This window comes from Emys orbicularis, chromosome 2, assembly GCF_028017835.1.
Source record: "Emys orbicularis isolate rEmyOrb1 chromosome 2, rEmyOrb1.hap1, whole genome shotgun sequence".
Taxonomy (NCBI): Eukaryota; Metazoa; Chordata; order Testudines; family Emydidae; genus Emys; species Emys orbicularis.
The window spans coordinates 17938033-17965738 of NC_088684.1; the positions used below are offsets into that span (position 1 = coordinate 17938033).

The window sequence follows — 27706 nt, forward strand, 5'->3', positions numbered from 1 at the left end:
CCCACGAGAACAGCAGTTATGTATCATTACTGCTTGGGCACAGATCTATATATTCTCTGGAGGACCAAAAGCTGCTTTGGTCATGCAGAGAGACTCTCTGATATCAACAGAGTTTTGTGTGAGGAGGACAAGCAGGATTTTGTGTCTCTAATGTCTGATTGAACTGGTATTGTAAAGCAGCAATGTAGATTGCTCTTATCATGTGTGCATATGGGGCCTGATCCTCAGCTGGTATAAATCAGCATAGCTCCATTTTAAGAGAGTGATGCTGATTTACACCAGCTAAGGATCTTGCAATAGGTTTGAACCTGAGATGTACTGAGTTCCTGCAACTTCCACTGCCAGAAGCTGGGACTGAATGACAGGGGATGGATCACTCGATAATTGCTCTGTTCTGTTCATTCTCTCTGAAGTACTTGGCATTGGTCACTGTCGGAAGACAGGATACTGGGTTAGATGGACCATTGGTTTGACCTAGCATGGCCATTCTTATGTTCACTGATGTCAGTGGGAACTGCAGATGTTCAGCATCTCCCAAGCTTAACCTCCATATTCTTTTAATTTGTTAGGAAGGATCCAATTCCTGTTTACCTTGCTCACATGAGTAATCCCATTGGAAGAAATGAACCTATGCTTTGAGTAAAGCAAGCAGGATTTAGTCCACAGTAGTTATCTGGGTGTGCTTGTGATCCCGTACTTGTTTTATACCAGAGTAACTCCATAAACTTCAGTGGAATTACTTCTGGCTAACCACAGTGTGAGATCAGAATCAGGCCTTGCTCAGTGTTTTTTCTCTTCCAAAAAAAAAAGCAGTAGAAGAAATCTAAGCCTGTGTGATTTGTCTCTGACATATTCTGTCTGGCAAAGAACTGAGTCAACTTTTTCCCACAGCACTCTTTGTACTTTTGTATTGCGCTGACTTTTCATGGCTCATCACATTGAAACATCCACCGTGGCTAATAGCAATATAACTCCCACAAAGGAAAACATTTATCTTTGTCTAACTCTGAGATAAAGTTTTAATCCAGCTGCTGCGCTGTAGTCTCTTGTGGGTCGTGTCTAGTATATTTCCACTCGCCTCTGTGTTCCTTTCCCATTCTCTGTATGGGTGGGTTGTTAATTGTGACGTATAAAAAAAAGAAAAAAAGGGAAAAAAATAAGAATCAAAACCAAATAGGATTTTAAAGAGAACATTTGACCACTGTAAATAAAACTCCTGAGGTGACCCTGGCAAGCAGTGGTCCAGATCTTTTGCTGCATTTGAGCTGTGCTCAGCCCAGCTCTGGATGGGTAGGAGTGCAACAATTCTAGAGTTTTCCGACCAGGCTGGTCCCCAGCCACAGAGCTTCTCTAATTTATGTCAACTACCAATGTCCCCTAAGGGTCATTCCAGCAGCTGGGTGTTGGTGTGGCATAGAGATGCCCCAGCCATGCTTTCTTTTCCATGGTCTCACTGTCTATAAAGTCAAGACTAGGAAGGGGATGTGTACATCAGAGGGTTACATCAATTTTATGCCATTCAATAATTCCCGTAGACAGGGACAATATTTAGGGGCCTGGATCTTCCATGTTTACAGACTGCTATGGTGCAAAGCAGCTGCAGATCAGCTGAGAATCTCAGTCAGTATTTTTATTTAGGGGTTGTCTATATGGCAAGTTACTGCCTGGGATGTCACGGTGTGAATCTACAGCGGATCAGCTTGCCGTGTGTCCACGTCCCATTTGGACACTGCTACAGTGCTGTGAAAGTTCTGGAGTGCAGCTTGACCTACCACTACTTGAAAGCTTAGTATGCCAAGCCACTCTCCGGGACATAGCACACGGGATATTACAGCATGGCCAGCACAGTAACTTGCTATGTAGAGAAGCCCCAAGGGTATTGATCTGCTATGAAAACAGACTCTAAAAATGACATTGTTGGAATACAATTTTTCAGTGATTTCCAAATGGAACTGACTAGTTCACAGAAAAAAGGTGGGGGATTTGTTTTCTTTTTTTTAAATATTTCTTTAGTTATGTTAATTGTGACTTTCAGAGCCATTGCAAAAAGAAAAATGTAATGTCTTAAAATGGCAGGAGCAGTGGGCGCTGGGAAACAGAACAGAGTTGCCATTTTGCTCAGGGCCGGCTCCAGGCACCAGGCAACCAAGCTGGTGCTTGGGGCGGCACCTGGAGGGGGGCGGCGCAGTGCTCGGGCCGCCGGGGAGAGCGGGGCCACAGCCGGGCTCGCCGCCCTCCCCCCGGCGCTCTGGCCGCCCTCCCCCCGCGCCCTCCCCCCGGCTGCCGGGGGGAGAGCGGCGAGCCCCTGCTGGGGCTCGCCGCCCTGCGCTCTGGCCACAGGGGGGAGAGCCGAGCCCCAGCCGGGGCTCGCTGCCCTGCCCCCGGCGCTCTGGCCGCCGGGGGGGTGGGGGGGGAGAGCCGAGCCCCCGCCGGGGCTCGCCGCCCTCCTCCCAGGGCTCCGGCCACCCTCCCCTCCGGCGCCCTCCCCCCGGCCGCCGGGGGGAGAGCGGAGCCCCCGCCGGGGCTCGCCGCCCTCCCCCCCGGCGCCCTGCCCCTGGCCGCCGGGGGAGGGCTCACCGCCCTCGCCCCGGGACTCCGGCCGCCCTCCCCCCGGCGGGAGAGCGGAGCCCCCGCCAGGGCTCGCCGCCCCCCCCCCCGGCTCCGGCCGCCCCCCCCCCATGGGGGGGGGGGGGCGGCGGCGGAGGCTTTTTTGCCTGGGGCGGCAAAAAAGCCAGAGCCGGCCCTGATTTTGCTACCAGGAGGTCTGAGTAAATATATTCCATTTTATGTGCAGGTAAGCTGTATGTACTAAAAGTTTTACAGTGTGATGAAGAGATCACTAGAGTTCTAGGCGGCCAGCCATGCAAATTCAACCTGGAATCTGAAAGTCAAACTTCTGGATTTTTACCAATATTATATATGGATTCTTCAGGCCAAATTATATCCTTATTGACACCTATGCAACCTGATTTTCTTCAGATGCTTCCATCAGTAACCGGTGTAACTGAGTGGGAAAATTATTCCTGCCATTGGAAGTTAGTTAAACATTCTATCAATGATGCACAAGAAGGAGTAGAATTGAGCTCGCTTTTCTCAGCTGCATTGGCTCTGCAGGGTGAACAGGAGTAAAAATGCAATAAAAACTTATTTTTGAGATTAAAACTAGCAAATGTGACTTTGAATACATGCAGGGAGCCAATCTGTTGAATAAGAAGGTGCCACGTTCACAGTTTCATTTCAGAGTAGAAACACACTTTGAAGCACAATTGTACTGCGCAAAATGACTCTAATGATATCATGGAGTTCCTTATTTAGCCGTCTTCTTCAATAATTTCCATATCACAGTGTCTCACTTTTACAAGTCAAAAGATGATTTATCTAACTGCGGACAATGCAAACTCTTCCGGGGATATGAAACCCAAGCTGTGTTCTGTTTGTGCTTTATAGCATCACTGGCAGAGGTCCTTGTTAGGTTCATGGCATATACACACAGAGTTATAACAAAAGATGAATACTCTTCCTGAAAGGTTGCAGTGGAACTCTACTTATTTCTAAGAATCCAGAACTCTAACACACAACAACCAAAGGCAGAGAGAGAGAGAGAGAGAGAGAGAGAGAGAGAGAGAGAGCACGAGAGAGCAGGCTGCTACCTAAGGCAGAGAGGCACAGCTCCAGGCTGGCTCTTATGCAGAGTCAGTCTGCTGAATATCCAGCTTGCACACTTTCTCACAGAGTCTCGTAGCCTGCAATCAGCACCAGGAAACCCCTTCAGACTTAAAATGGTCACTTGTAACTTTAACGCTGTTTCCAAAACACCACAGTTCTATAATCACAATTCAACAGACAAGTTTGAAGCTGATGAGCAAAGAAGAAGAGAATCCTGCACGCTCTTCTGCAGCTATGCTGGCCGTACGGCATTAACAGTGCAAAACACTTGTTTTTGTCTCTCAAGTAAGCGGGTCTGATTCAAGGGCACACAGTGGACTCATATGTGGTGAAGGAGAAAGAGACATTTTAGCAGGTTCCCTTTTCAGATCATACTACACTTTAAAAAGGACTGTGGACAAAAAGTGACCAGCAGAGCCTTAAGTCTCTAAAAGTGTTTGATTCAGCTTGTACACATACTTTTACATTGTATTTTTACACTGACTTCATCTGAGTTACTCCTGAGTTAATATTGGTGTAAAGGAAATCAGAAGCAGGCCATTAGGAGAAAAGATCTTGTGGTTAAGTGTTGAGATTCAGTAAACCTGAGCTGAGTTCTCATTTCTGCCTAGACTTCAAGTGTGACCTGAGTCCAGTCACTTAGTCTGTTCTAGTTCCCTGCCTGTAAAGATGGGATAATAGCACCTCCTTACCACACAGGAGTGTTGTGAAGTGAAATACATTAAAGATTTTAGAGTACTCAAATGCTATGGCAAAGCAGGCAATGTAAGTAACTGCGTTACAGTATCAAAATTTCACAGATGGCACATTCATTATTTCTGGAGACTCTCACCTGGGATGGAATGCCCTTCATAGCAGCCTTTTTATTTCTTGAAAAGTATGACGGACCTAAGGCAAATGCTAGCTCACTATTGCTTTGCTGTTGCTTTCCTTTTCCATTCTATTGCAGATCTGGTTAGACAAGTCCAGCTTCCTGCCTCTAGCAATGGCCACTACTTGATATTTCAGAGGAACAGGTCATGAGATAGGTCATGAGACTTGGCAGTTGCAGTGGGGAGGGAAGTGCAGTGTGTACTGCAGGTAATTGTCAGGACACACATATTTTTGATGAACAAAGAACAGCAACAAATAGTGTAAGAAAAGATTGATTGCTGTCAGTCACACAAACATAATTATCCCTCACCCACTTTTGACATCCTCCTCCCAATTAGAACTGTCATCTGAGCAGTAAAAAACAAAAAATTGTCAGACTGTTGAAATATAGGTCAGCTAATTCTGGTTTTGTTATACTATATATTAGCTAATACTGAAGCTGAAGTGGCATAGCAGTCAGTGTTTGATAGTGGTTGTAAATAACTATCTACATGTATTTGAAGAAACTTAACTGCCAAGAATGTGACTGATAATTGGGAATTGATTAAAAACACTTTTCTAGATCCCAGAAAGCCATAATCCCACCATTGAGAAGAAGGCCATATTGTCCAAAAAACAATCTGGTTTGGAGGGGAACTGAAGGCAGCTATAAAAATAATATATAACAATTGGAAGAAAGGGGAAGTTGATAGTAATGAAAATAAATCAGAAGCTGTACAAAATGGATAAGGGAAGCAAAGGAATCCAAGGAGAAATGTATGCCCAGCATAGTTAAGGACAATAAAAAAGAAATTTTTAAGTTTTTTAGGAACAACAACAAAAAATCCTAACAATGGTATTAGCCCATTACTAGATGGAAGTGGTAGAATTATCAACAATTATGCAGAAAAGTCAGAAGTGTTCAATAAGTATATCTGTTCTGTATTTTGGGAAAAACAGATGATGTAGTCATATCATATTATAACACTCTTTGCGTTCCACTAGTAACTCAGGAGGATGTTAAACAGCATCTACTAAAGTTAGACATTTTTAAATCAGCAGGTCTGAATAACATGCATCCAAGACTTTTAAAAGAGCTGGCTAAGGAGCTTGATGGACAGTTAGTGTTCAGTTTTCAGTGAAACACTTTAGAAGTTCCAGAATATGGATGAAAGCTAATGTTGTGCCAATATTTAAAAGGGGTAAAGAGAATGACCTGGGTAATTATAGGCCTGTCAGTCTGAAATCAATCCCGGGCAAGACAATGGAGCAGCTGATATGGGACTTGACTTGGTACCACATGACATTTTGATTAAAAATTGAACAATATAAAATTAACATGGCACTCACTAAATGGATTAAAAGCTGGTTAACTGATACCTCTCAAAATGTAATTCTAAATGGGAATTGATCATCGAACAGTTGTGTTTCTAACAGGATCCCACAGAGATCCGTTTTTCGCCCTATGCTGTTTAACATTTTTATTAATGAGCTGGAAGAAAACATAAAATCATCACTGATAAAGTCTCCAGATGACACAAAAATTGGGGGACTAGTAAATAATGACAGGTCACTGATACAGAGCAAAATGGGTCACTTGGGAAGCTGGGTGCAAACAAGCAATATGTATTTTAATATGGCTAAATGTAAACATATACATCTGGGAACAATGATTGCAGGCCACACTTACAGGACGGGGGACTCTAGCCTGGGAAGCGGTGACTCTGAAGAAAATTTGGTGGATAATCAACTGAACATGAACTCCCAGTGCAACACTGTCATCAACAAGGCTAATGCAATCCTTGGATGCATAAAGAGGGGAATTTCAGGTAGGAGTAGAGAGGTTATATTACCTCTGTATTTGGCACTGGTGCAACCACTGCTGGAATTTTCTGTCCAGTTCTGACTACAATTCAAGAAGGATGTTGATAAGTTGGAGAGGGTTCAAAGAAGAGCCACAAGAATGACTGAAGGATTAGAAACCATGCCTTATAGTGATAGACTCAAGGAACTCAACCTATTTAGCTTAACAAAGAGAAGGCTAAGGGGTGGCTTGATTACAGTCTATATGTACCTACATGAGGAATAAATATTTGATAGTGGGTTACTCAGTCTAGGAGAGAAAGGTACTACACAATCCTATGGCTGGAAGTTAAAGCTAGACAAATTCACACTGGAAATAAGGCATACATTTTTACAGTGAAAGTAATTAACCATTGGAACAATTTACAAAGTGTTGTGGTGAATTCTCCATTACTAACACTTTTTAAATCAAGATTGGATTATTTTTTTTTAGAAGATCTGCTCTAGGAATTATTTTGGGGAAGCTCTATGACCAGTGTTATACAGGAGGTCAGACTAGATGATCACAATGGTCCCTTCTGGCTCTGGAATCTATGAATCTAGGAGGGAGAAGGATTCTCTAGGTTGGTATAAGTGGGGCATAACTAGGAACAATGGGATGCATTTAAGGAAAAGAAAATTTAGGTTGAACATCAAGAGAAACCGCCTAAAAGTGCGGTATATAGGTGTAGTGTCAAAGATAAAAGTTATTGCTGGTTGGGAAATGGTTTTTTCTTTTTACTTTTCAACAAAAGTTCACAAATGGAAAATTTTTGTCCAAATCCACCAAAATTATTTGGAAATGCTGATGGTGGCTCATGGAAGTTGTACTTGTGGTGCCTCATGCTTCTCTTCTCTTTTATAAACCAGGCTTCCTGGCCAATCTACACCTCCCATGATGGTTTTCATATGGATATATACCTATCTCATAGAGCTGGAAGGGACCTTGAAAGGTCATCGAGTCCAGTCCCCTGCCTTCACTAGCAGGTCCAAGTACCGATTTTGCCCCAGATCCCTAAATGGCCCCCTCAAGGATTAAACTCACAACCCTGGGTTTCCTGCTGAGCCATCTTGGAGTATCATGGTAGTCCCTGGCCATGGTATAGCATAGCAAATGCAGTCTTGCTGGGCACATGGCCCAAAGAGGAGAATTGGGACATGAGGGACCTGAACTCAGGGCCGGCTCTGGCTTTTTTGCCGCCCCAGGCAAAAAAGCCTCCGGCCGCCCCCCCCCCCAGCGCGGCAGGGGAGGGCGCGGGGGGGGGGGAGGGTGGCTGGAGCCCCAGGGGGAGGGCGGCGAGCCCCGGCCGGGGCTCCGCTCTCCCCGGCAGCTGGGGGGAGGGCGCCGGGGGGGAGGGCGGCCGGAGCCCTGGGAGGAGGGCAGAGTGCCCGGCCGGGGCTCCGCTCTCCCCGGCAGCCGGGGGGAGGGCGCCGGGGGGAGGGCAGCCGGAGCCCTGGGAGGAGGGCCGAGTGCCCGGCCGGGGCTCTGCTCTCCCCGGCGGCAAGCCCGGCCGTGGCCCCGCTCTCCCCGGCGGCCGGAGCCGGAGCGCCGCGCTGCCCCCCTCCAGGTGCCGCCTCAAGCACAAGCTTGGTGGGCTGGTGCCTGGAGCCGGCCCTGCCTGAACTACAGCACCCAGGAAGTAGTGTGGTAGCATTTCCAAATAGAAATTTTCCAATTTTCAGGTAAAATGTTTTGGTTTCAGGTTTTGTTTGTTTGTTTGCTTTTTGGGGTTTTATGAATGAAAAGTCAAAAAAATGTTCCCAGGCAGTTTTTGTGAAGAATTTTGTTTAGTCAAAAACCCAATTTTCATTTGATAACCCGTTTTGGTGGAAATTCTTTCCAGGAGTCCTGATAATAGTGGAATAGTATTTTAAAGGAAGTGCTCGAAGCCCCATTGCTTTAGTTATTTAACATTAAAATGGACAAAGCAGTGGAGACTGTTTGGGAAAATTTTCAGAAGTGACCTCTAATTTTGGGTGCTTCAACGGCAGCCTGATTCAGAGGTGCTGGGCATTCAGAGCACCCATTTTCTTAAGTTAGGGTTGCGAGTGCTCAGTAAAATCAACCCTAGGGGGCTAAAGCTGAGCACCCAAATATTGAGTCAACCAAAATTGGCGACCACTTTTGAACATTTGGCCCAGAGTGTGCCTAGTATGTATAAATCAGGGAGAATAATTTCCTGTCGCTAACATCTATGATTATATGAAGGTGCTTCCCTATTTCAGAGACACTTAGCATAGATCTTTGGTTAAATGCTGTAACTTCTATTAAAAATAATTAATTTTCCATGTGCCTTTAAAAGGAAGGTGGCTTCTATTAAATGGAATCACGTTGGCCTTTGTCTTGCACAGTAATTGTGCAGCTACTACATCAGGTCAGCTTATGAATAAAAGATAGATGAAGTATCCCTTCTTGGGACAGACTGAGCCTTGTAAGTCTGAAAGTTGGGAGTGGGATGATTGGGTGCGGAAGAGAAAACTGCACAGCTGTTTCAGGTGCAGTAATGTGGGTATTGAGGGAGAAGAGCCCTATATCTGAGCAGGTGTCAGCCTCCCACCCTATCCTGTTTGCTTTTGGCTGCCTCGGGTACTTATTTACAGTTACTTCAGCCATTGAGCAAGAGATTGTGGTATGTGAAGAACCATCACTTTTTCTGCCACTCAGTGCAGGCTGACACAGGATCAGGTCCCATGTCAGTGGCATGGACAAATTTAACTAGTCATGTTTTAAACTAAGCAGAAAAGCTACTAAATGTGCTAGGGTTTCAAAGCTATCAATAAGGATATATGGGGGGGGGAAATAGGGATGTGAATTTTCCCTTTTTAGCTCTGTCAAAATGCGCTGGCCTAGAAGAAGTTTGAGGAGGGACAGAATGGAAAGGGGATTAATATTCAGATGAAAAATAGACTGCCCACCTTAAATAGGGAGTTTTGCACGCCTGTAACCATGTAAAAATGTGTGAACAGATGGTGATAATGTGTCATCCCGTACAATGAACAAAAGATATAGCCATCAGATTGCACTCGGTAGTGATAAGTGCTGTATATATATATATGCCTGGATGGGTGAATAGACAGAGGTTTAGATAGACTGAGAGGTCACGCAGCCATCGAAAGCAATTTCTGAAAAAAAGGAGCATTACAGGTGGGACCGCACCTGGGCTATAAAGGGTCAGAGGGAGGTCAGTGAGAGCAGAGTAGCTGCCCGGAGAGAAGGTCCCCTGCAGTAGTCCCTGAAGGAAGAGTGGGCAGGGAATGGGGACGAGGACTGGGATCGGGACCCAGCTGAGACAGTTCCTCATGGAGGATGGGCTGTGCCCAGCTTAAGGCTTGGTGGAAGATTTGATTTGTGTTTGCTTTGAAACTTTGTAAATAAAGAAACCAACCCTCCAGTAGGGCTGAGATTGCATGAGAAAGATTGTGTGAGGTTTGCATAAGGACCCCTGAGGAAAAGGAAGATGGGTTGGGGGCACTGGAGAGTCACCCTTGTCTTGAAGGGGAGCTTGGGAGAGGGGCAGTCAACCCTGTTCCAAGGAAGTATTCATACATCTTTCCTCATTTATCTGGGGGTGCAGGGAGTAGCCACGAGCTTTCCAGTGTCCCAGACAGTCCTTGATATCTGGTCACTTTAGCATTTTTATGAAAAGACAGACTTGTCAAAACTCCAGAAATATGTACTTTTGCTAGGGTTATGCCTAAATCCTAGACTAGCTCAAAATGAGTTAGTGGTGATTTGCTGAAAATGGCTTGGCATTTAGGGATGCTCAGTGGCACTATCAGGGTTACATTTTAGCTTGCCTGCCTCAATGCATCACTCAGGTTGTGTCACTTGCTGTCACTTTGTGGCTGATAGGACATGATTTGCCTTCCAGACCTAATGTATGGGCAGTGTATTGAAAATGCCCAGCCGTAAGTGGACAGCTGCTCTGCTAAATTGCATGTTTCGAGTTACCTATGAACAATTTGCTCTAACATTTAATTTTCTGCATTTCTGATGGATTCGATGGAAGAGTGCAAGAGGGAAATAGCCATGTTTTCATAACAGAATATTACGCCTCTTGCTGTGAATGTTCAAAGCACATTTCTGAATTTTGTTTTTGATCTAAAAACATGACAATTGACTTCATATATATGTATCATTGTTCTGGGGGGAAATACGCTTTATTTTCTAAATTGTCAACAAAAATTAAAATGACATGCCCTTGAGTTGCTTTTGTTTGCCTTTGCAATAGCACAAAGAAGGAAAAAATGTCAGAGACCACCTGTTCTCAATGTAGATAATCAGGGTATGGTGCAAATTCTGCATATGGACAGGCAGGCACAATCCCCTTTGGAACCTATGGCTGTAATGGACAGTCAAGGTTAGGCTGTGTTCCTGTGTATGAAAGGAGCTGAAGTACTTATATACACACTAAAACAACGAGGAGTCCGGTGGCACCTTAAAGACTAACAGATTTATTCGGGCATAAGCTTTCATGGGTAAAAAAAAACACTTCTTCAGATGCATGGAGCTAGTCTTCAAGGTGCCACGACCAGACTCCTCATTGTTTTTGTGGATACAGACTAACTCGGCTATCCTGCTGATACTTATATACACACTACGAACACTTGTATTTCTGGAAACCCACAATTTACCTGTTGACTAGCAGCACTGAGGTCAGAATTTCCATAAGAACTCAGGTCCCACATACACATCTAAATAAGGGCTGATTGGGTGCTGATCTCCTTTAGAAAAATCTGGCCATCAGGGGCACAACAGGGGCTGAGCTCCTGAAAATCTGGCCCTGAGCTCTTCTGAAAATTTTTGCACTAAATTGTCATTTCCAGAAATTACATTTCCAAGAGGTAATACCTGCAAAAAATGATGGTGCTTACACTTAACAATCCAACAAAGGATCTCATTGGAACCATGAGGACATGTGTTTGCCTAAACTGAGCTGACTCAGAAGCAACCCTCCCAATCTTCTTCTTATTATTGATTTGTATTTCTTAGTGCCTAAGAGCTCTGGTCATGGAACAGGACCCCATCATGCTTGACTCTGTACAAACACACAACAAAAAGACTGTTCCTGCCCCAAAGAGCTTATAGTCTAAGTCTTATATCTGTAACCAGGGTCCTTTTTTCTCCCACCTGCCCCTCTCAGGTATGTTATATCCTCACTCATCTCTCAAGTCCACCACTTACTTTGCAAACTCGTTGAGGCATCTAGAACAATTACGGGTGTAAAATAACAGTCATCCCTTACATGAGTACCAATAGAACATGTAGTATAACTGTGGCCTGGATGATCCTATTGGGATCCAGGAAGTGGGCGGGCCAAGGATCCTCCCCAAGCCTAAGGGGGGGGGGGGGTCCACAGGACCTGGAGACCAAAAAATTACGAGGGACAACTAATGAAAGAACAGGGACAGGAGTGCGGTCAAAGGGTCAAACGAAGTGAACCAGACGGGGTCACCGAGCAGAGAACCCCGGACAGCGCCCACTGCTCCTCGAAGGCGTCAAGGGAGTCAGTGGACGCCGCCCAGAGGAACTCTGCCCGAATACGTGAACGGATGGAGGATCGGAAATAGGCCCCACAGTCACAGGAGACTCCATCGGCCAACCTCCTCAGCCTGGTTTTATAGACGGTCGTTTTCGCCAGGGCCAGGAGGAGGTTGACCAGGAGGTCCTGTGACTTTGTGGGGCGACGGATAGGGAGTGCATAAATAAAAAGGCCTGGATGATGCAGGGGATTAATAATAGTCTATGGAGCCTTTCCTCCTATGTCAAGTTTGTAAATCAAGCCTGAGTCAATCTGTATTAACTGAAAGTTATGTCAGCGGCTTAGTGGCCTTTGCAAAACAAGTTGGTGGTCTCCATTCAGTTCCTGGTGGAGACAGGTCCATAAGTTAAAAAGTAAATGCCACAGATGTTAGTACTTGGCAGCGTCCGTTGAGAAACCAAAACCGAAAGAGCATGAAGAATAATTTTGGCCTCTTAAGTGCTGATGCGTGCCTTTCAAAATCCATTGATCAGATGGGGATGGGATGCTTGCATAGCCAACAGTTCCTGTTCTATCCAAAGCAGAGGAGTTCAGCCTCCATAGCTATCAGTCCAGCACATCACAACCCCCATCATTAATTAATTAGTCTGAGTTATTATAAGTGATATTAAATGAACATGTTGAATAATATTTCTCCTTACTCTGAAGTAACCAAACCCCAGATGAGCTGCAACGGGAGGGGGTAAATGAGACTTTGGAGACTATTTTATTAAAGAAAACAACCTTGTGGCAAACTGCTATTTTTAATTTAATAACTAATGATGATTCAAAATGCTTCATCAAACCTAATTAACCAATAATAATTACCATAGCAACCACTGCTTTATATGGCACATACTGAAAACATTCTTAAAGAAACACAACAGCTTTCATTTCCACTGCTTACCTATCCTCGGTCAAAAACTTCTGTAATGCGCTGTCGGAACCAACCCAAACTTAAAATATGGAGTAGGAAAAGAATAAAGTTATTACGTGTGGAATTGCTTTTGGGAACATGTTGGACCTTCTGTCTCCTTACATTTTTCTCCTCCTTTAAGAATGTTCTGTTGTAGTTTATTTTGCAGTTGGTTTTATTTGGCTTCCAGAAGCAGTTTGGCTGTTGAATTGCTATTTTCTTCTGTTTGTTAACGTACCTCTTCTTCTACTCACAGCACCAGTCTGCTGTCTCAGTTCTGCTTCTAAGTGACTTTTATCATCAGTTTCATCACGTATGCTAGAGCTTTGGGATCATGTGCTTTTGCAGAGCACTTTAGAGTTTTTGGCTACGATACGGGATAAAATACTTTTGTTAAGGTATACCTGCATTGCAGTAGAAGGTGTGATTTCAGATGGGGTAGGCATATCTGTGCTAGCTTTAATTTAGCTAACGCAGTTAAAAATTACAGTGAAGATGCAGCTGCACAGGCTTCAGCGCAGGCTGTGGAATCCTGGGTATGTACTCATGTTGCTAGCCTGCACTGGGGTCTCTGTCATTGCCTCGTTACTGCTATTTTAAGCTTCCTTAGCTAGATTAAATCAAGCATGGATTTGCCTGCCTGAGGTGCAGTCACACCTCTGATTGCAGTGTAGATGGAGAGCTTCAGTTCTCCTCTAGTTTTCAAAATTCTTCACGGACTTTGTCAACTTTCTCTCTCTAATCTTGGATCTATTCTCTCTCTCCCTTCTCCTTCTCCTCCCTGTGTCCTCCAAGTGACTCTCAACTAGAGTTGGTTGAACTATTCATTATGAAGAATGTTTGTCACCTATCTACTCCCCTCTTGTTGATTAGCTAATCACTAACCAACTGATTCTCATAATCTTCATAATGCATTCATAAATATTCACCAGAAACTTTGGATCAATAATTTTCAGATGATGAGCTCCTTGGAGAGTGTTGTCTTTGATTATGGGCTATTCATTTATTGCTTATCCTCCCTGCTTGGATGACTGAGTCTTTTCAAACAAGAGAATAATGAATAGCAAAAAAGCAAACAATACATGTTCTGGTTGGAAATTTTGGATGCAACATTAGTCATGCTAAAACTTTCAGGATTCACAAACTTTTCTGTTCCAACCTGCCAGTTGTCCAAATAATGGATTACACTACCCTGCAAATGAAGTCAAATTGAACCAAGTGCTTTTATTTGCAGATATATACAAAAGTCAGTGTGGTGACTCTTGGATCAGCTCTGTTTTCAGTAGCTAGGAACTACTTTCCCACCTGTGCCGTTTTGAAGTTTCTTCTTCTTTCTGAACCATTGATTCTCTCTCTCCCTCTCTCCCTCTCTCTCTCTCTCTCTTCAGATCAGCCCCTCCTCTATCTTTTGCCTGTGGTTGTGATTAATTCAGCTCTAACCCACAAAGAGACTGGCATACCCCACTGTCCTATTAATGAATATTCCCTTTTTCCATTCTCTTTATTTACTGTAGTTCCTTCTTTGACTAACATTTCCTCCAACTGTGTTTGAATTGCTCTTGGGCTGAGATCTGCTGCTCCCAAATATATTCCAAATGTTATCGGGTTTCATTTCTTTTAACAAAGCACTTTGAGATACTCTGCATGACAGGCACCAGACAAAAATGAATTGAATTGAATCATTGTCCACTTTCACAGCTAAACTTACCTTGTGTGTTTGACTTGGCTTGCTCACATTGCATTGCCTTTGTTTTTATATTGACTTTGTAAAGTGCCCCCGAGGTGCCTGCGTGAAGGACATTTTATAAATGTAAATTTAATTTGATTTGACAAGAGATTTCTTTGTGAATCAAGCTCTTAATTATCTCCTGAGTGATAGAGGGCTGTTAGATTTATAGGAAGTAGAGATATGGGGAGTAAAAATTATAACAGCAGTTCTAGTTACCTGTGGATACTTTAGCGTAACCTTCTTTATTCATCCACCCTTGTTATGAGACTCCCACACAGTGGAAGTAGCTCTGATTTTGCAGTAATGATATCTCCCCAACCATTGCATTGATGGATACTTTCTTGTTTGCAGTTATATAATATCTAATATGCAGATCTCCCCGTACCATAATTTGACGTCTACCAGCACTGTACATGGCTTTTTATGTCACTTTATAGCCCAGCTGCCTCTGTTTATCCAAAGGCTGTGGGAGACACAAGAAGGGTTAAGAGACTCATAACTGATCTGAAAAGGTTTTCTTTTTTTTAACCCTCTCATTCCTACTGTGTTGGCATCTATTGTCTCCAATACAGTAGAAAGGACATGGTGTGGTCCACGACTTATAAAATCACAATTTGGTTTTGGCATATGGCCAGGCTATTCAGTGGAAAGCTCATAGGCCTTTTGGTACCAGCCATGTTGTGTGGGTGGTAGAGGCGTTAACAGCAAAAGACTCAAGTCTTATTTACAAGACCCAGATTCTTCCATCCTTACATTGAGAAGTACCTTACTCTGCAAGTGGTTCTGTTGGTTTCAGTCAGGCTACTCTGTGTAAGGATGGCAGAAAGTGGCTCCAACTAAATAAGTCATTCTTTCACCTGTAATGTTTTCTTTAGTGCCCTTTGTCCAAAATTAGACCGTGCAGTCATTGTACCTAATTGAAGGCCAGTCTACTGCCCGTATTCTGTGAGCAATTCCGCTGAAGTTGGTGGAACTAGTTATGAACTAAAGTACCAGTGAATAAGGGGCCAGAACTGGCCCTATCAGAACATACAGTTGATCTACCAAAAACTGGACTAACTGTACTCTGCAAATCTGTAAGATGCTTGTCTGTGTAAAGTAAATTGGCCAACCTTTTTTGGAATATGTATGTTGGGGAGGAATGGGGTTGAATGCCAGGTTTCCAAATAAAGTTGATTCTTGATGTACTGAGGGATCAGTATTAGAGCTGGTCAAAAATTTTCCGTTGAAACTGTGTTTTGATGGAAAATTGGGTTTTTGATTAAATGAAATGTTGTGTGGAAAATGTCTGCTCTCTGGATATTTTCAGTTTTTTCACTGAAAAACCAAACACCTGAAAGTCAAATATTTCATTTGAAAACCAAAATATTTTTGATTCTGAAATGCTGAATGTGGTGCCTCATAAGGGTTATAGTTTGTGTGCCTCATGCCCTGTTCTCTGCAGCTCTGAGATGTAGTATCCCAGTGTCACAATGTTAGGGAAGTTAGAACCAGATTTTGGTAGCCTTCCTTCTTGAGTAGTTGCATTGGCTTCAGTGGGTTTAAGAGATCAATGGTTTCAGGAGTTTATGGCTCTTCAGAAATACTGTCATCTCAAAAAAAGGAAAATAATATACCCTTTATTGCAAAGTTTCCAACAATCTACTTTGTTTGAATGTACATTTCCCTGCATACGCTAGAGAGAGAGTCCAGTTACGAGAGATATATCTGCTCTGGAACAAGACAAACTTGGAAAAGAAAACGAACACATTATACAAGTATTTGAGGATTTAAATTCTATTGTAGCATACATAAAGCATTCAGTGTCAGAGTTTAAAGCAAAAGTGAAAGCAGTGGCAGATCCAGGAGGAAGCCCTCTGCAAAATCCAAATCTCTCCTATGATGCTCGTTACTCTCTATTCTATTTAAATCTATCCATTTGTTATCATTAACAATACATTACCTCATTAATATACATAATGTTAAAGTAACATTAAGAGGGCATGTTTCAGTGTGGCATGTAGGAATCTGCTTGGGTAACACTAATGGGAGTGGCAGAGCTCACTGCACTGAGGACAAATTTATTTTTGCTGGTTCCTGCTCCTTTGTGCCACCTGAATGGTGCTAGAGGATCAGAATCTTGCAGCTGAGAATTGCCCTGGCAGAGAGAACTCCTACAACAACTAGTTCCCTGGCCCCCAAGAGAGTGCAGGTCGGGAGAGGGAGGGATTGTAACAGAATTGGAACTGGTCTGTATTAATTTATGATTACCCTCGGTTATTGGGATTTTCACTGTGTAATGATCTTGGGGTTCATTAGATAACAAACCAGTGAATGAGACAGGAATAAAACTTTAATAAAACAAACTGGAGAGCTTCTGTAGTGAGCTGTTGCACCCAGCCATGTGATGTTCCCAACCCCCGCCTCCAGGGCACATCTCCAAATTCCTATGTTGATAATACTGTCCCTTATGAGGTAGTATCTCCAGATTACAATCTTATACAAACAGCTAACAACTCTCTTATAACACATGCATTAAATTCTCAACCCATGTAGTACATTTCCATAAACCTTGAGAGGAGAGGTTACTAGCATATCACTCTAGCATGGTCTTTACCGCTCACTTTCCTCAATTACCCCTTCTCCAGGTGGGTTAGCAAGTCTGTGAGTCTTTTAGGATGTTTAATCTCCCACACTGATTTTCTCAGTATCAGCCTTTCATTAGAGTGTGAGTTGTTCTGTTGTTCATTGACAGTTTCTCTTTTGTGCACTGACAATAAAGGATCAGTCAGATGGGAAATGCCAGAGTCCACATCTACTGTCAAAGTGTTGGAACTTTCTGGGATTACTCGTAAATCCCTTTGATTATGTTGAAATGTGTCTCCCTGGTCCGTCCGGATTATATAAGACCTTGGATGCAGCTGTTCTTTAATGGTACTCTTTGGCCCCATGTATTAGAGGTGTGATTCCTAAAGCACAGTCTATCACCTGGGTTAAGAGATGGGAGACCTCAGGCCCTTTGTCAAAATAATATTTCTGCTTCCACTTCAGATTTTCTTTCATCTTCCATATGATTTCATTGTTTCAGCAAGTTATCAGTAATTGGTAAATTAGATCTGATCCTTCTTCCCATTAACAGCTGAGCTGGAGAAAAGCCATTCTCCAGGGGTGTACTTCAGTAAACCAGTAATGTTTTATACAAATCACCCCCACTTTCAAAAGTCTTTTTCATAAGCTTCTTTGCTGTCCATATAGACCTTTCCACAAAACCTTTTGATTGGGGGTAATTTGGATTTGATGTTTTGTGATGAAAATCCCAGTCTATGGCAAATTGCCTAAAATCTGCACTGGAAAAACTGTGGCACATTGTCACTAAAGACTTCATCTGGAATTCCACATCTAGAGAATATTCCCTTCATGCCAGCTATCACTAGGGTGACCAGATGTCCCCATTTTATAGGGAAAGTCCCGATTTTGGGGTCTTTTTCTTATAAAGGCCCCTATTACCCCCAACCCCTGTCCCGATTTTTCACACTTGCTGTCTGGTCGTCCTAGCTATCACTGACTTACTATTAGTACTGTGCAGTATGCAAATTTATGGATACAGAGAATAATAATCTGTGACTATTAAATAATCCTTTGATTGCCAGGTAAAGAAGTCAGTGCTGACCTTCTCCTGAGACCTTTGTGGAGCGGGATGCACTTGACTTTTCTGCATTTGGTAGCTACAGCATTTTGCAAAATTATTTCCTCCCCCCCCACAGACACACATTTATGACAGAGTTTCCCAAAGGCAACACAGTTTGGGGCCATGCTGTGATCCATCTGTACTCAGTCTTCCCCCTCAGAGTGGTTTTCATAGTGAGTGGTTCCACTCTTTGATTTGACCTATTCTGGCTATATTCATTTGTACTTAGAACATGGGTAGCTCCTTCTGGTGAATTTAGTTCTTTGGCTTGTGCTTTCACATATTTGGAGAGCTTTTTCTAAAGTTAAGTCTCCTTCAGGGAGCAGTTTCTCTCTTAACACATTGTCTTTAATGCCACAAATGTTTCTATTTCTGACCAGAGACTCTGTCAGCTCACTAAAGTCACAGGTTTTACTGAGTTTCCTTAATTCTGTGACATATTGATCAATGGTGTTATCAGTTGTTTGCATGCATGTAAAAAATGTTTCTCTCTCAAAGGTTTCATTCCTTTTTGGCATGCAATGTTCCTCAAATTTAGTCACTCAGTATTTTATTTAACTTCATGCTTCCACCTTCTTCAAACTTAAAATTGTTATAAATATCCAATGCTTTCTCTCCAGCAACATGCAAAAAGATAGATGATTTCACTTTATCATTTTCTCATCTGCCCCTATGGCAGTTACATATAATTCAGATCTCTGCTTGAATTTTTTCCAGTTCTCTGCAACATTGCCTGACAATTGCAGACAAGAAAGAGGTTGCAACACATCCATTTTTGTCTTTTTTCCTCTCTTTGTTAAGCTAGTCAAGCTACTACTGTGCTCACCAAATACATGCAAAAGCCTCCGTGCCTGATGCCCCACATGATTCTCTGGTGCTTCCCTTTGTCTCTGTTTTTAGTTGCAAACATAGGAGTTAACTTCAAAATGACTGCAGTTTCCTTCTCATTCAGCACTTCTGACACCATGTAACCATCTTTGGGTTCATTAAATAACAAACCAGTGAATGAGAAAGAAACAAAACTTGAATAAAACAAACTGGAGAGCTTATGTAGTGAGCTGCTGCACCCAGCCATGCGGTGTTCCCAACTCCCATCTCCAAAATCCTATGATCATAATACTGGCCCTTATGAGGAAGCATCTCTAAACTGAAATCTTCTACAAACATATCTCTACAGTATGGATCCATCGGTTTCGTTCAATAGTGGGGCTATAAGGAAAAACAAAGAGGAAGGTAAAGGAATGGCTCAGGATGAACACTTCTCCACAACCAATTAAGGGATGTTAAGAGATAATGCCAAGACGGGAATATATATGGGAACAAGAGGATTAAAGGACTGTAGCAGTTTAAAGAGGGACACTCTCTCAAGAAAAGGGGGAAGTTATTTGGGTAAACTAGCTGAAAACACAGGCACCTGTTACGGGTGACTGAAAAACGTAGGCCTGCCTAGGTTACCATCAGGGAATTATAAAATCATAGAAATGTAGAGCTGGATGGGACCTCAAGAGGTAACTAGGCCAGCCCCCTATGCTGAGGAAGGACCAAGTAAACCTAGACCATCCCTGACAAGTGTTTGTCTAACTTGTTCTTAAAAACCTCTACAACCTCCCTTGGAAGCGTAGTGCATTGCTTAACTATCTTTATAGTTCGAAAGTTTTTCCTAATATCTAACCTAAATCTCCCTTGCTGCAGATTAAGCTCATTACTTCTTGTCCTGCATCCAGTGGACATGGAGAACAACTGGTCACCATCCTCTTTATAACAGCCCTTAACATATCTGAAGACTATTATCAGGTCCAATCCCCCCCCCCCCGTCTTCTTTTTTTCAAGACTAAACATGCCCAGTTTTTTTAACCATCCCTCATGGATCATGTTTTCTAAACTTTTTATCATTTTTGTTGCTCTCCTCTGGACTCTCTCCAATTTGTCCACATCTTCCTTAAGTGTGGCTTCTAAAACTGGACATAGTATTCCACCTCTGGTCTCACCAGTGCTGAGGAGAATGTTACAATTACCTGCTGTTCTTACCTACAATACTCCCGTTAATATACCCCAAAGAGATAATAGCCGTTCTCAACTACAACACATGGTTGATTCATATTCAATTTGTTATCCACTATGCCCCCCAGATCCTTTTCAGCAGTACCACTGCCTACCCAGTTATTCCACATTTTGTAGTTGTGCATTTGATTTTTCCTTCCTAAGGGCTTGTCTACACTGGCAATTTACAGCGCTGCAACTTTCGCGCTCAGGGGGGTGAAAAAACACACCTCTGAGCGCAGGAAGTTTCAGCACTGTAAAGCGCAGTGTAGACAGTGCACCAGCGCCGGGAGCTGCACTCGTAGCTACGTCCCTCATGGAGGTGTTTTTTTAGAGAGCGGGGCACTTTAGCGTTGCCAGTGTAGACTAGCCTTAAGTGAAGTATTTTTCACTTTTCTGTATTGAATTTCATCTTGTTGATTTCAGACCAAATCTCCATTTTTTCAAGGTCGTTTCAAATTCTAATCCTGTCCTTCAAGGTGCTCTGAATCCCTCCCAGCTTGGTGTCATCCTCAAATTTTATAAGCATACTCTGCTCTCCATTATCCAAGACATTAATGAAACTATTGAATAGAACCAGACCCATGGGTTTGGTTTGTGAAGGTCTGGGGGAAAGTGAGACAACAAGCAGAATCAGAGTGACTTTGTAAATTGTGCTCACAGGGCAAAATCCCCAGCTAGTGTAAATCAGCATAGCTCAGTTAAAGACAAATTCACAGTAGCTGAGGCACTACTCCATAAAGTTTATTTTAGCTTGGGGCATGCCTGGAGGGGAGAAGAGGAAGCAGCCGGGATGCCCCCTTCTTCCACTAGCACAAAGAGTGTAGTTCTTAGTTATAGGAGAGGAGAATGTTTTCTTAGCCTTTTTATTTGGGAGGGATGAAGTGAGACCTCTGTTTATACCACAGCCATGTTGCAAGTATTTGTTTATGCTTTGGGTTTGGGTTTTGGGTTTTTTGTTATTCAGAAATATGCGTGCCAGTTCGTTGTCATCAGCTGATAATGAGGTTGTTTCGAGTGTCAATAATACTAATACAGTAACAACAATAATTCATAATTAAATGGATAATTGTGTGCCCTTTTGTGGTTCTTTTTTATGTAGCTCACTTCTCACACCAAGCCATGAAGTGTATCACAAAGCTGCCTTTACAGGCGGGGCTATGGAAAAATAAATTCTTAATTGTGTTTGTAACCACGCTTGACTAGCGCCTTGTGAGTCAGCTCTTGGAAGCATCAGTCGTGGTTCAACCAGAGTTTAATGCCCCCCAAATAGTGCATATTTCTTCCTGCAGGCAGAGGGTGTTTCATAGGTTTGACACCTTTAATTAAGATCCAAGAGACTTTTTTCTACTAACTTTCTTAACTGTTTCATTTTACAGCCTACATGACTTTTAAGCAGTCTTTTTGCTTTTTAAATGGATATTTTTGTCTCAGTCGTCTAATCAAAGTCCTGTTTTCTTCTCTATTTCAGATAGCGGCTCAGGCAGTGTTATTTATGTGTATGAATACAGCAGGAATCTTCATTAGCTACCTATCAGACAGAGCTCAGCGCCAAGCCTTCTTAGAGACCAGAAGATGTGTAGAAGCAAGACTGAGGCTAGAGACGGAAAACCAGAGACAGGTATCCAGAGAAATGCTGCTACTGTCGTATAAATTGGAGCTGATCCATCGCTAGGACCAGAGCCTCCTCTTACTTACACGCTTGTAACCTCTTGATGTGAATGGATTTATACTGGTTAAGTGAGGATCATGCTCTATCGTTTGCTGTATTTTTCTGACATAACATCTCAAAGGCTTTCATCATGAAATCTCTTCCTTGCCTCATTTGTGCAGAGGAGTCTACTCTATCTGACACCCTTCTCCTGCTCCACCCCTCACTTTGCCTCCTGGGTGTATCAGTTAAACTCGCTTTGCATCCACCAAATGCTAAAACAATGCCATTACTCTGCATTGCCATTTAAACTAGTTTTAGGACCAATATGCATTCAACATATAAATTATGTTGATATTTAATTCACTAATGAAATTAGCCTAATGATTTTATTATGTATGTAAATGGTTTTCTCCTTCATATTTCCTTCCCTTTTTGCCAAACTTACACTAAGAGATCCAGAAGTTGTGCAATCATAGAATATCAGGGTTGGAAGGGACCTCAGGAGGTCATCTAGTCCAACCCCCTGCTCAAAGCAGGACCAATCCCCAGACAGATTTTTACCCCAGTTCCCTAAGTGGCCCCCTCAAGGATTGAACTCACAACGCTGGGTTTAGCAAGCCAATGCTCAAACCACTGAGCTATCCGTCCCCCCCGTTGAATGTTCTTGACATTCATCTCTCCAGTACATTACCGTACATCTGGGTTTTCCCAGACATTGCTTCTTTTTTGAGGCTCCGTCCTCTGTTGGGCAGATGTTTCAAATAACAGGGAATGTCTGGAATTTTTGCAGAGAAGACATTGCAGCTCAGAAAGATGCCCTGATTGGTCTGCTTCCAGATTGGCCCCTCCCCTGCATCCACAGCTGATTGGTCCATGCCCCTGCATCCACTACTGTGGGATCCTGCTCATCCAGGCGCGGCTCCCAGCTCTGTGGATGAGGCAGGGTACCATAGGGAGGGACTGACTGACAGCTGTCGCTGCATCCTGGGCTTGCACCAGTCACCCTACCACTGTGACAGGGAACGATACTGCCTCCCACCTCCAGTGAGTAACCCTGCCACAGGTACCCCCTCCAGCTCCCTCTCCCCATCTCCCCCCTCAGCATAAGAAGACCACCTTTTCAAATGGCAAAAGCGGGATACATGCAGGATCCCCACCCCACTCCGTGGCCCTACCCACTGATCCTTCTCTTCCCCTGAGGCCCCGCTGCCTGGCCAGGCTGGAAGCCGGAGGCAGGCCATGGTAAGAGCTGCCCAGGGAGCCTGGGCTGCCGTGGGGAGACCCGGACCCTCCACCTGCTCTGGGCGGGGGGCCAGGTGCCTGAGAGCAGCCCCTGGCTCCTGTCCCCACCACCCAGTGCACTGCCCAGGGTAGGTGGAGGGGCTGGGGCTCCCGACAGTGGCCCAGGCTCCCTGGGTGGCTCTTACTACTGCCTAGCTCCAGCTTCCGGCCTGGCCAAGGGGTGGGGCATCAGGAAGGAGAGAAAGAGGCAGGGGCGGGGCCTTGTGGTGAGTGGGGGGGCTAAGGCCTAAGCCGGGAAGAGCCTGGCACTACCTCTGAGCCTTGGGCAGGTGTGGAGCAGCGCCGTGGGGCATCCAGGACAAATACTGTCCCAGAGTCATTCAGCCCAAGACCGGGACTTGAACTCTGCATTGCAGGACTGTCCCACCCAATTCAGGATGGGTGGTCACTGTACTCCAGCACTGTACTCTTTTGGGAAACTTAAAATATGATAATCCTGCCTGACATCTGTCTTCCATAGTGCATTGTAACATATCTGGTTGGGAATTTTCCATCAGAATGATTTTTCAATGCACAAGGCAATTTCTGCTAAATCAAAATTTGCCTAAATTTTTTTGATTTTTCAATTGGGAAAATCAAACAATTAATTTGAGGTCAGTTAGACACAGATCGGAATATTTTGTTTAGTTGAACTGACCCAAAATGTTTCAAATCAGTTAATATCAAACTGCATTTCCCATCATGGCATATTGCCTCAAGGGAACTGTAGTTTGGGTCCCTGTTCTCTCCCATGGCTTTGACTCCCTGCAGGACTACATTGCTCATAATGCAACTCAGATTCAAGTCTGACCAAGCTTAGTGCTGCTTCATTGGAGTCACATGACTGCTGGTGCATGATGGGAGATGCAGTTTGTCCAGGGAGCCTGGCCCCTGGAGGTGAGTGATGATCAATAACTCTCAGGAGGCACTGCTCCACAACTGGGAAATGCAATTTAATGTTGAAGTTTCTCAAAACAAAATATGCCGGGTCAGTTTAAAAACCAGACTGAAACATTCTGATTTCAAGAATGTCAAAATATTGTGTTTTGACTGAAATTGTCAAAACAAAATATTTCAATATTTCTGAATAAAATCTTTTGGAATATTTTGTTCCATGAAAAATTTTGATATTTCAGCTTTTTGTCTCAATCTGGGATAAACACAAATGTTGAAATACTGGAATTTCCTGTGTGATGGAAATTCTGCCTTTTGCTCAGCCCTGCCCTCTAGATACATGCTTATTTCTTTGATTTCTGAGAATTTATGGTCATTTTAAGATGGGGATGTGTACAGAGGTGAAGCAAAGGACTGCACTAAATATGTAACAAAAAATAACTGCCATAATTTACCATATCAGTATGTTCTCTACTTTAGCTGTCATCAGAATTATCCAATGAGTCCCTCATTAGCATAGAAAACTCTTGATTTACTAGGGCCGTAAGCCCCGCTTATGCTGCATTTGGTTTTATTTCTCCCCATTCACGTAAACTGGTTAAAGATATGCATATCTTTGTTGTATGTTAGCCATGCTTAACTCTTCTGGTTTCCTATAACCCTAGGGTTCCCTTTCATCGGAGTGAATGGGATGATTAAAAGGGAGATATTTTTAGTTGAAATTCTGCTCCCTTCTGTTCAATTCTTTGCCACCAAATTCCCTCCCTCATTTAAAAAATCTCTGTCCTCCCACTCCCTATACCATGGGGAAAACTGTTCTTTGAGAAACACAAAGACACCCTGATTCAGAATAAAAATGTCATTATTAAACATATATGTCATGCTCAGTAGATACACAGTACACTGTGGATCAGATTCTCTTCTGTGCTGTCAGCTGGACAACACTGTGGATTGGGGCACACAGGGATCCCACGATGGCTCCTTGATTCCATGGGTTGATCTGCACTGGTCCCAAGTAAGTTAGAGCAGCCTAGGGGCTGCTGGATACTACTCCAGATGGCAATGGTCCCCAAGGAACCTTAGAGCAGCTGGAGATTGCCAGAGTACAGTACACTCTGGCTGTGTCTCTCCCCTTCTCCTTCCTACGGGCAAAATGCAGGGGGTGATGCTGGGGTCAGCTGCATAGGAATGCAGTAGAAAAGCTGGTGTTCTGTTGTTCACAAAAAGCAGCATGATCTAGAGGTTTGAACAAGGGACTGACTGCTTGTAAATTTTGAGTTCTAATCTTGATTCTGATATTGACTTGCTGCATGGCCTTGGGCACGTCATCTATCTTTCTCTTTGTTTTCCCCATCTGTAAAATGGGGATTATAGTGCATATTTACCACACAGACATTAAGGGGCTGATCCTACAAACACTTGTGATTATTTGTTGTTTGTATTACTGTAATGCCTTGGAGCCCTGGTCATAGACCAGGACCTCATTGTGCTAGGTGCTGTACAATTACAGAACAAGAAGACAGGTGCATGCCCCAGAGAGCTGACAATCTAAGTTTAAGACAAGAGACCACAGATGGATACAGACAGACAGATGGGAGAGTACAAGGAAACGATGAGACAGCATTGGCCAGCATGGTATAGACTACATAAAGCCGTTAAACGTTTTGGTGGTGTTTGGCGGATTTTGCATTGATCCTCTAATAAGCACCTGCAGATCTATTAGAATACAAATGTTGCACTTGTATTTTAATGGAGGAATGCAGGACTTGATAGTATGTGCGTCTAGATAAATTCCGCACAGAAATCATGCCATTTTTCCCAGCAAAAACAGTTTTGCTTATTTCTTTTGACTTTGCTAGTCATAGCTTGTTTTTATGGAATGCGGTGTGAATTCAAAGTGAAACTATCAAAACGATGCTTTCCCCCCCCCCCACTGTTTTTTTGGAGGTGATTCCATTTTTTCCATGCAGCTCTGTGCTGAAATTGGATAGTTAAATGTGGTAGCATCTGCTGCATATTATGCAATTCTTGTTATTCTACAGCAACTCTTGTTCTCCTTGTCATTGGTATTTTTCATTATAGTGTGGGTCCCTTGCTTTTTTTTAATTGTTATCATTGGTTTTCTCAGCTGGGCACCATATTGTTCTGGAGCACTAAAATTGGCCAAATTCTATTCTCAGGTACATGGGTGTACTTGGAGTAACTCCAATGATCCATTGCTCATAGGTAGATACGTTAGCATAAATTCTAGACTCATTGTGATAAATTCACCTACTCCGAAGAAAGCAAATAACTATGGAAATGCAGAATTTTATGGTGGGTAACAGTTTTATATATAGGATTATGGGTAAATTTTCAAAAGCCCCTAAGTGATTTAAGAACATATTTTCAAAAGGGACTTAAGCATTTAGGAGCCTAAATCCCATTGACTTTCACTGAGACTTCAGGTAAAATTTGCAATAAGAACATAAAAATGGCCATACTTGGTTGACCAATGGTCCATCTAGTCCAGTACCCTGTCTTCCGATAGTGGCTAATGCCAGGTGCTTCATAGGGTATGAACAGAAGAGGGCAATTATTGAGTGATGCATCCCCTATTGTCCAGTCCCAGCATCTGGCAGTCAGTGGCTTAGGGACACCCATGCATTGAGTTGCATCCCTGACCATCTTAACTACTAGCCATTGACAGACCTATCCTCCATAAACTTAACTAGTTCTCTTTTTTTTAACCCGATTATACTTTTGGACTTCACGGCATCTTGTGGCAACAAGTTCCACAGGTTGACCGTGTGTTGTGTGAAAAAATACTTCCTTTTGTTTGTTTTAACCCTGCTGCCTATTAATTCCATCGGGTGATCCCAGGTTCTTGTGTTATGTAAAGGAGTAAATAACACTTCCTTATTCACTTTCTCCACACCATGATTTTGTAGACCTCTATCATATCTCCCCTTAGTCATTTCTTTTCCAAGCTGAATAGTCCCAGTCTTTTTAATCTTTCATCATATGGAAGCTGTTTCATAGCCCTAATCATTTTTGTTGCCCTTCTCTGTACCCTTTCCAATTCTAATATATCTTTTTTGAGATGGGATAACCAGAACTGCATACAGTTATCAAGGTGTGTGTGTACCATAGATTATGTAGTGACATTATGATATTTACAATCTTATTATCTCTCTCTTTCCTAATGGTTCCTAACATTCTGTTATCTTTTTTGACTGTTGCTGCACATTGAGTGGATATTTTCAGAGCACTATCCAAAATGACTCCAAGATCTCTTTCTTGAGTGGTAACAACTAATTTAAACCCAATCAGTTGTATGTATAGTTGGGATTATGTTTTCCAGTGTGCATTATTTGGCAATTATCAACATTGAATTACATCTGCCATTTTGTTGCCCGGTCACCCAGTTTTGTGAGATCCAGTTGTAACTTTTCGCAGTCTTCTTTGGACTTAACTATCTTGAGAAATTTTGTATCATCTGCAGACTTTGTCACCTCACTGTTTACCCCTTTTCTCAGATCATTAATGAATATTTTGAACAGCTCTGGTCCCAGTACAGACCCGTGGAGAACCTGCTATTTACCTCTCTCCCCTGTGAACACTGACCATTTATTCCTATTCTTTGTTTCATGTCTTTTTACCA

At 43.1% G+C, this 27706-nt stretch overlaps 1 protein-coding gene across 1 annotated transcript in view; it reads left to right on the plus strand.

Annotated features, from left to right (window-relative positions):
• The window catches only part of ADCY8 (adenylate cyclase 8), a 187671-nt gene that overhangs the window by 35013 nt on the left and 124952 nt on the right, over positions 1 to 27706 (plus strand). The window contains exon 2 of the mRNA XM_065398532.1: positions 21706 to 21855. Within this exon, the coding sequence (XP_065254604.1) occupies positions 21706 to 21855 (150 nt within the window). The remainder of the gene's footprint in view (positions 1 to 21705; positions 21856 to 27706) is intronic.